General features: G+C 42.6%; 1 protein-coding gene across 1 annotated transcript in view; it reads right to left on the bottom strand.

Annotated features, from left to right (window-relative positions):
- Positions 1–503: 503 nt before the first annotated feature.
- OPN5 (opsin 5) overlaps positions 504–9589 on the bottom strand; it is a 27171-nt gene continuing 18085 nt past the window's right edge. Inside the window, exons 5-6 of the mRNA XM_040473085.1 lie at positions 3955–4196; positions 504–567 (exon numbers count right to left, since the gene is read on the bottom strand). Coding sequence (XP_040329019.1) covers positions 504–567; positions 3955–4196 — 306 coding nt within the window. The remainder of the gene's footprint in view (positions 568–3954; positions 4197–9589) is intronic.

Genomic DNA, 9589 nt, shown 5'->3' with positions numbered 1-9589 from the left:
TGCTTCTCCCCTGCTCATGCTCTGTCTCTCTCTCTCTTTAAAAAAAAAGAACCAGGAGCGGATACCAGTCAAAGAACCACAGTCCCAACAATCACCCACCTGAATGAACCCCAAAACTGCCACCCTGGCCCTACATTAAGAAATAATAATGATGACATAATGAAATTAAATAACATCCTAATAAATAAAGTAATTAAACATTTTTTCTCAGTACCTCAGACTTCATACTTTGGGGCATGACAATTAGGTTTTAAATTACAATAAAAAGAAATTCCAGGGAGGCTCATCCTGGTAATAATATTCCTTACATAGTATCCTACAATCTAATTTCCACTTGGCCTTTGGCATTCCCCAGCAAATCCTGGCTGAAGGAAAAAGAGGGAAAGTGTACAAAATATAAAAATATAATATAAAGAGAAAAGTGTAGTCACAATCAAACATCAACAGCAGTGAAGAGGCAAATAAGTGAATAATTATGTCCATGAGTGATGCCGTGCCCGTCTTCATACCTCTTGATGGACTTCCAGCACAGCAGAAGACTTCCTGACTGTGGTTACAGTGTGCAGCCTAGATACAGGAGAAGAAAAACACAACTTAATATATATACGCACACACATACACATACTACGTATACACATCGGTCTTGTCTATCATGAAGATTATACACACAAGACTTGAACTAGAAAGAGAAGGCAAATAATAAATCACTTTAAAATATTCAAAACCAAAGGGCACCTGGGTGGCTCAGTCGGGTGAGCGTCCGACTTCGGCTCAGGTCATGGTCTCACTGTTTGTGGGTTTGAGCCCCACGTGGGCTCTGTGCGGGCAGCTCAGAGCCTGGAGCCTGCTTCTGTTTCTGTGTCTCCCTCTCTGCCCCTCCCCTGCTTACACTCTATCATTCTCTCTCTCTCTCTCTCTCTCTCACTCTCTCTCAAAAATAAATAAACATTAGAAAATTGTTTTAAATATTCAAAGTCAAGAAATCCCTTGAGTGGAGCTTTCCAAAACCAGACCACTTATTCATGGCACATTCCGCGTGGCCTAGTGAGTTTTCTGTCCCTAGAACAAACTACATTGCCTACCTATCTACCAACCAGTCAGTTGGGCCCTGTATCTTACCTACAAAGAGTGAAGGACAGCATTCAAATTAAGGTGGTGAGGGAAGGTTTATTACAACGGCAATGCCAGAATTTAGTACTTTTTTAATACTTTATCTTTACTAAACTATTAGGAATATAAAATGCCTCCGTCCTTCGCTGTGTATTCCCCATGTCATTTGAACGTTTTTATTGCATCTAAGATTGGCCTAGCTCCTGAAGTCTGGTTTCCCTGTCACTGATGTAGATGACCTCATTGGTCTCTGTGTAAGTGGGGTGAGAGGCTTCTGAACTATTAATGTTTTCCTTTTCCAGGCTCTGGGTCACCGGCTTTCAACAATGGCTGGGTACGAGAACCATCTGGGAGAGCTAACTAATCAAACTAATGAAGGTCCAATCCAGACCAGTGGAAGCCAAATCTCTTTCCAGGGAGCATTAGTTTTTTTCCACGTTCCCCAGGTGTCTCCAATACACAAACAGGGCGGAAAAGCACTGTTTGCGAAATACAGGAGACCTCATCTGGATACCCAGATGAGATGAATAACAGACAGCCTGTCAAAAAGGGCTCTTGGCCATGCTTTAGTTCATCAGCTTCTACCAAAATCTCAAGAGGACTCAATTCAGCGGGGGGAATTAGTTAACTTTAAATGAACTGTAAAAACCACTCAAAATTTATTTCCACAAGCTCCTATTCAACACATTAGCTTTCTTATTTGAATGCAAAATATTTCCCAAGAGGGTGTCCCATTATAAGCAAATTCATTCCAGAGCTCAGAAAAGGAAAAAAAAAAACAGGGATATCAATTAATCTAGTTTAAATTCAATTTAAACTGTTCTGGCAGAGCATTAGCCACTCTGGACTGGCTTCTTACCACTTCGTCTCATTCTATAAGCATCTATGTTACCCACTTTCTTAGTTTTTTAATAACAAGAGCAACGACGACAAAATGTTTGCTTTTTTGCTTCTTTGGAAGGTTCTTCTCTGAAGAGAGCCTTCTAAAAATCGGCGACTCCTCACACCGCTTCTGCGTTCCTTTTCTAAAGATGTTCCAAACTTTAAAACCCAAGGGTTTTTTAGCGCTACCGCCTGCTTTTTCCACTGAAAGCTGAGACCCCGGAGTAAGAAAACAGCACTTGTCCTTCAGCCAACCAACTGTTGTATTTCATAGCAACGGCTAACAGGAGCAGGTGAACTGAACTGACTCTTGGCTGGCTGGCTGGCTTTTCTGAAGGTCTGAGGCCTCGAGTCACTGCCTTCCTCATAAATTTCTCTCTTTCCATTATTGCGCAATTGAGTATTTATGTGCTGCCTACCCTGAAGAGCTAAGGCACAGAACACAGACTCAGTCTGAGGCAAGATTATGAGGTAGGTGCAATCTGCCTTCAGCCATTCCTGTCAAAGTCCCGTCTCTTTCAGAGGAAGAAATGCCCATTATTTTCTCCCGCAACTGCTCTATGAAGAACACTCTCTCTAACCTGCATTCATAATAAAGTATTAATAGTGGATAAGGGAAAAGTGCTGTTACTGCCGAAATAGATGCATTTTAGCATTTGAGTTTATCCAATTCCACAGAAAAGGCATGAACCACCAACAACGTGAAAGAAAAACAAAACAAAACAAAAACCACGAACAGTTGTCACCTAGCCCTTTCCAAACATGCATTTGGTGTAATTCCTACAGTTTCAAATGATGGCTGTTACAAGCAGCTCGTCCCAATTTTAAGTTATAAGTAGTTCATTTGCCGGGATACAGAAAAATCAACCAAACACTGATCTTCTACTTCCAAATTGTGTATTTCTTCTCTTGTACCAGCAACAATGACAATACTGTTTCTTTGTGCCTTTTTTTTTTTTTTTCATTTGATCTGTACCCTGCATGGTGAGGACGTTAAAGGTCAAAACGTAACCACTTTGCTCCAGCACACTGAGAGAACAAGATAAAGACCCGTATCTTCTCAAAGCTAGTTCTACCTTTCTTACCCCTTCTGTTTCCTATTTGATACAGGAAAATAGTATTGGGAAACAACCAGACATCCAGTGAGTAAGAATTAATGGAAATCAGAGAACCCATTCCTTCTCAACACCCCTCACCTCAGACCATGCATTCAGGTGCCTGATCTACACTCTACTAAGACTGGCCCTAACTGGACGCAAAGTCCACACATCACTCTCAACTCTTTACTCACATGGAGCCTTTGGGAACTATGGTGCTGGATCCCCAAACTCACCTGTTCATTTCGTAGCGGAAACAGTGTAGACTGTTTTGAAACCCAGGGGACCCGAATTGAAACCTCTGCTCTGCTACTTGCTGGCTGCGTAAACACAGGCAGCTCGCTTAACCTTAACCTTACTTGTTTTACCTTACCTCCATTTCCTTGTCTGACAAAGAGAAGGGACAACATCGGGCTTTTGTGGGAATAACACAAAGAACCTGAACAGAGAGCAGAATATGCCGCCTCCCTTCTCTCCTTCCTTTGCCCACCCAAATCCTAGAACTCTTAGCTAATGGCAGAAACATCTCAAACAGGAGAATCTGTTCTATTGTGAGAACTTAATTTTGGATCATTGCCATGTGGAACTGTACTCTTGGGGTAAAATGGATTTGGTCCTAGATAAGGAAGAGGGATGAATGGTGGTTGCTCAAATAGAGCATCTGTTTGGTATCATCTACCCATGACATTCAACCCTACATATCTGATGGCTTGATTTCAGGAATTTTGATGAACAGAAAATACAGTCCTCATTACACTACTCCTAAGTGATGAGCTCTAAGCCTAAGAAGACAGCATATCGGAGTGGCTTGAATCCCATAGGATTGTGAAACAGTATCATTCATTCCCAGCTTCCGAAATTTTACCTGAAGTCTTCCAAGGATTTCTTCTTGGTTGCTTTCAAACCACCAGTTTGGCAACAGGCAAATTTGTAATCGATGACCTGGTAAATGATGGGGTTGTACATTGCTGCTGATTTTGCAAGCAGGGTTGGCACCACAGACAGTTGGATGGGGATGGAGTCTGGCCTTCCGAAAGCTGACCACACAGAGACCACCGCGTAAGGAATCCAGGCGATCAGGAAGCCAGCGCAAATCAGCATCGCCACCTGGCGAGGGCAAGTAACAGAACAGTCAAAACACTGGGTGGAAATGAAGGGTGAGAGGAGGAGCGGCAGCCCAATTACACCCAAGAAAGTCTATTACCTTTTTCACTTATCTCGCCCATAGGAGAGACATTTCAGATGGACTTCAGAGATGTTCAGCCAGAAGAAGTTATTACAATGCCGTGTCCCGTTTACCACATCCTATCCAATCTCTACTCCAGAATTGGAATGTACCCAGAGACCCAAAGTTTAACCCTATAAACGCTGTCCGATTTTACATTGGGCATGAACTCATGCTAAGAAGACATCAGTGCTCCTGAAATTTCCAAGACTTCTCAACCCGCGTTGATGGAAAATATGTTCCATCGTATTTTCACAGAGGTACACGGACAATATGTTCACCTTGAAGAAATTTGAAATCACTCATTTGCCTCAGGAAACAGAAACTCTGCTCTCGTTGGAAATTTCAATATGAATCTTCTTCAGAGATTTCTATCAAGTGTTCCTTCTTTTGGCTCATTTTCTCAAGTGTGAGGCTCAGAGAGTGGAAATTCACTAGATATAAAGTAAAACAGAATCGCCAAGCTTTAACCAAAGTGACACAGTTACATTAAGCAAGACTTTTCCAGAAAGGACTTTTCTCTCTCACTAAATTATAATTACCTGGGGATCCTCTAAAGTTTCAGATCAAAGAATAATTAGAGACAGGGTTTTAAAACGCTCTCACTAGTTTCTCACCATCTGCAACCTAGCCCCCCTACTGACGTAGCCCTAATTAGTGCCCTGTAACTATCTGCCTGACCCTATGGATTATCTCACTTGAATTCAACAACCCCTTTTTAGCAAGTGCCTTGTGTCAGACACAATGCCAAGCGCTAACGGGGACACTAGTACACCTTAGTGCCTGGCTGTATCCCTCTGGAATACAAACCACTGCAGTACACGGCAGAGTAGGATTTAAGTGCCAGCCCGGAGGCGGACCAAACTGCACAGCACGGGGCAAGTTCAGAACAGTTTCGCAGGAGACGTGGCATATAACCTGCATGTTGGTAAGTTAAAATAAAGGAATAGCAGTACGATCAGTGTGAGCAAAGGCACAGGTATGTGTGAGGTTTGTACAGAAACTAGCAAGCAATTCACTTTGGCACATGAAATGAGCCTGGAGAGAGAGACAACGTGCGTATATTCAGGGGTGTGTGGAGCATATTACCAAGCGTGCACTTCATTCCATGTGCTTTGAGGCACTAGTAGGTTTTTGAGCGGGAGACTTAATGAATGGAAGATTAACCTCTGCTAAATGAACTGGGGCAGGAAGAAATAGGAGGTTGAAAAATCATTGCTCATTCGTTGAATCAACAAGGGTGAGTATTCCCGCATGTTCTGTGCTGGGGATAAAGCAATGAGCAAAGCAGACACCATCCCCGGCCACACAGAATTTCCACTTGTAACAGTTTGTTTAGGCTGCAGCGTAAATAAGAAATAGAAGGGCTCTCGCTTCGAGTACTAACACTGGCAAATGAGGTCCGAGCTTTGGTGTCCATTTTAAACACGAGCCATTTCACGTCCTAATTGAGACAGAGTGCACGAACTTCGAAGTCTCTTTACACTATTATCTACCAGAGTATTTTTTTCTGTAGGAGAAATCATGAAACAATATTCACGTTAGGGCTGTGCAGTGGACGTCTGGTTTTGTTTATTTTCCTCTGCCTCGTATACCTTCTACTTCAGCATTGCCTGTATCCCTTCTACCCTTGTTGCATGGAGCTGGCTTCACATGACCCAAGTTTGAGCAGAGGCCTGCAGGCCCCTGGCCACCACAGCAAGAACAGGGATGAGTACATGGCCAGAAAGAGCATGATCAGACCCATCTTTGTGATTTTATAAGGGATTTGTAGGGAAAGTGGAGGTTCCTTTATCCTTGAGTTCCCCAAAACCCAGAGAAGATGAAAAGATGGAACTATCCAAGGCAGGCATCACCACCTCTTTCCCCACCCTCTTTTTTTTTTTTTTAATTTTTTTTTTTTAATGTTTATTCATTTTTGAGAGAGAGGGAGTATGAGCTGGGGAGGAAACACAGAATCCAAAGCAGGCTCCAGGCTCGGAGCTGTCAGCACAGAGCCCGTCACGGGGCTCAAACTCACCAACGGTGAGATCATGACCTGAGACAAGTCAGACGCTTAATGGACTGAGCCACCCAGGCACCCCCCACCCCCATCCTCTTATTCAAGAAGGAAAATAACAGCTTCCGGTATGAAGGTCATGACAAGCTAGCGTAGTGGATCAAGGATGAAGAATGGGACACAAAATACTTTATTAGTAATAGTTAAAGCAACAACATTCATGCATGCTTTTTTGTTTTAGAAATTCAACTGGATAAGTTTTGTTTTGTTTTGTTTTGTTTTATAACAAAGTCATTTGAGCACATGTGCATTTCAATACGCATGAGAGCAGAGCTATTATATGCAGGGAATGGTCCTACCCCTACTTGACCTCCGAACAGCCAGCAGCAGGGTGTTTGCCCTGAGACCCCCATATTTGTGGGCCATGTCACGAAAGAAGTCTGAAACACCTATTGGAAGTCTCACGTTATAAAATTCCACCCAAGAAGTTCAAGGCTCATCTCTAAAAATGAACTGCCGCTGAGACACACATCAGTTACATTCATTTCGTTCCATTTTACAAATAGAGTCTAAATCTCAGAGCGATGAATGAAGTGAGCGCGGACCTCCTTCAAGTCCTGAGCCCTGTGTTGGGGTCCCGCAGCCTTCCTTTAGGGTCCGGATCCAAAATACTTGCCCGTGCTTAACAATTATCCACCAGCTTGCTTTCCCACCTGTCTGCAGAGGGTTCCCCGGGAGAAACTGTATTTGGTTTGGTCTGGCCTGTGTGACTTCATTAGTAAATAGAAAGGATGCCACAGGGCTCAAAGTAAGGGCCTTTTTTCTAAATCCCCAAATAAACAATAACTGTGTAAACAACACTTGCTTTAGCAGATGTCTGGGAACTTAACATAGCTCTTGCCTTTATGCTTTGGTGACTCACATGATGATTTCACAGTATCGCAAAGGCTGCATTCTGGGTTGCCGTCAAAGTCATGGACAAAAAATAGATTGGCACTCGGTCCATAATGTTTTCTGCATTTTATGTATCTTCTACTTTTATGAGAGTGTGCAATGGAAAGACGAAGGACTTCAAACATTGGCATTACGTTATCCTTTTTAAAAGAACATAGGCGAATTAACTGTACTGTGGTTTTTAAACACAGAGCAAATGCATCATCGTGGCTTTTCTGATTAGAATTAAGCTAAGTGCTTTAAATCGAATGACTAGAAATCAGGTTTAAAGCAGAAAGAGGGATAAAAGCCTAGATGGAAAAGCGCTGCAGAATGTTACTTGTATGTTTGAAGTGAATACAAAGTTAACAGAAGCCACATTCATTTTTTTACCATCTTCTCATGTTAAAATCTACTCCACAAAATATTAAACATTAAAACATTAAATATTAAAGGCATTTTAAGATACACCCTACAGAATTCTCGCACGTTACACTCATTTCCCCAGTGCTTTCGACTCAACATGGAACGTGTTTAATTTTTCATCAGCCTGTTCCTTGCTTTCCTCCCTTCTGAGCGTATCCTCATTTCCATTTTCCAAATTTTCTTTTCCAGGTGTCCTTAAACCAGACCTAACACAGACACCTGTACCTGTCAGCTTTTTCTGAGTTGTTTATTTTTTACTCGCTTCACTTTTATTACTGCCTTGTGGTTTACTGGAAAACGGTAAAACTTCAGTTCTTAAATTAGGCAATTTTTGTGGGAGGAAATGCACAGAATATGTGTTCTGCTTCTACAAAAAAAAAAAAAAAAAAATCACACATCTGCAACCCAGTTCACTTTAACCATACCTCGCTGCAGAGGACAAAGGGATATCTGTATGTTCCGGCTAAATTCAAGGGCATTAATTGAAGTGTCCCAGAAGCAGTACTGTCCATAATTGATCGATTCTAGCGAATCGATCAATTAAAGCGATAATAGAACGGTGGAATTGAAAGTAAATTCTCCAAGTTACGTAAGGCTCTATCTGTGGGTCCAATTCATCTTCACAGTCCAGCAGATATGGTTTCCAAAAAGGGGTGTCCTGCCCTCTCTGTGCTGAGGCAGCGTGCAAAAGTGCAAATATCACAGATGGAGAGGTACTCAGGTTTGGATTCCAACCGCGTTCGGCTCCGTAGTGTGAGTGAGACAGAACCCCGGGTTCTCTGAGAATGCCCTTTCAGTTCCTTCCACCAGGCTCCTTTGCCCAGATATGAGTAAGCCTTCTCATTTTGAATCTGTATACTACCTTGAACAATGAAATGGATGGTTGGGGCACCCGGGTGGCCCAATTGGTTAAGCGTCTGACTCTTGGTTTTGGCTCAGGTCCTGATCTCACCGTTCGTGAGTTCAAGCCCCCATGTCGGGCTCCATGCCTAGCGTGGAGCCTGCTTAGGATTCTCTCTCTCCCTATCTCTCTCTCTGCCCCTCCCCTGCTCACTCACTGCCTTTCTCAAAATAAATAAAGTTTAAAAAATAAATAAATAAAAGATGTGATAATGCAAGAGTCAATGCCAGGTACGAGGCTACCACCCCCCACACGCAAGCAGCCTGCCATTGAGTGACACCACCGATGGCAAGGAGGAAGGAAGGTGATAAACTTAACCATGACCTACCTTCACTGGAACCTCAGCTCCTGACAGGTACAAAAATAAGAGTGGTGATAGCTTGCACGCCACCTTTGAAGAAATAGAGGAATTCAACAACCCTAAGCATGTCTCATTTGAGTTTCTTCCTCCATTCTCTTTAATCGATGGAATGACAGCTAAGGCCAACCATCCAAGGCCCTTCCTCATGCACTTAGAAAGAAAAGAATTCTGACAGCTTTGATGTGTCCACCATCATGTGAGCCCTGGTTGTGAGCCAAGTAGAAAATATTGATTTGTACTTTAAAAAAAAAAAAAAAAGACATACAAGAAGGAGGAGTGTTCTGCACTTCCCAGCTGCAACTTTCTCAAATCTTAAAATACCACTATTCTATAAACAAGCAAAAGCTGAGATTGAAAGGAGAGGATGTAAATTAGGTCATATCGCTCTGTACATCTGTGTTTTGGGGTTTTGGTCTAAAACTGAACACAACATTCCCCAATGAGGCAGTGGCTGGCTTGAAGAACTCTCACTATCTGGTTCTGCAAAACAAGGGAGACTTCACTGGTCATTACAGATAAACCAAGCCCTTAAGGTGAGGAAACTGCTACTCAGAGGGAAAACGTACTGAGGTGGAGAGGTAAAGTGGTTTTAGCAATAAGAGTGATCGCCATGGGTGCTTAATCCACCAATCTAGCCATTTTGATACAACCTGAG

This window comes from Herpailurus yagouaroundi, unplaced genomic scaffold (assembly GCF_014898765.1).
Source record: "Herpailurus yagouaroundi ecotype Mexico unplaced genomic scaffold, PumYag 139, whole genome shotgun sequence".
Taxonomy (NCBI): domain Eukaryota; kingdom Metazoa; phylum Chordata; class Mammalia; order Carnivora; family Felidae; genus Herpailurus; species Herpailurus yagouaroundi.
The sequence above is the reverse complement of the archived record's forward strand: the minus strand, read 5'-3'. Positions and strand labels throughout refer to the sequence as shown.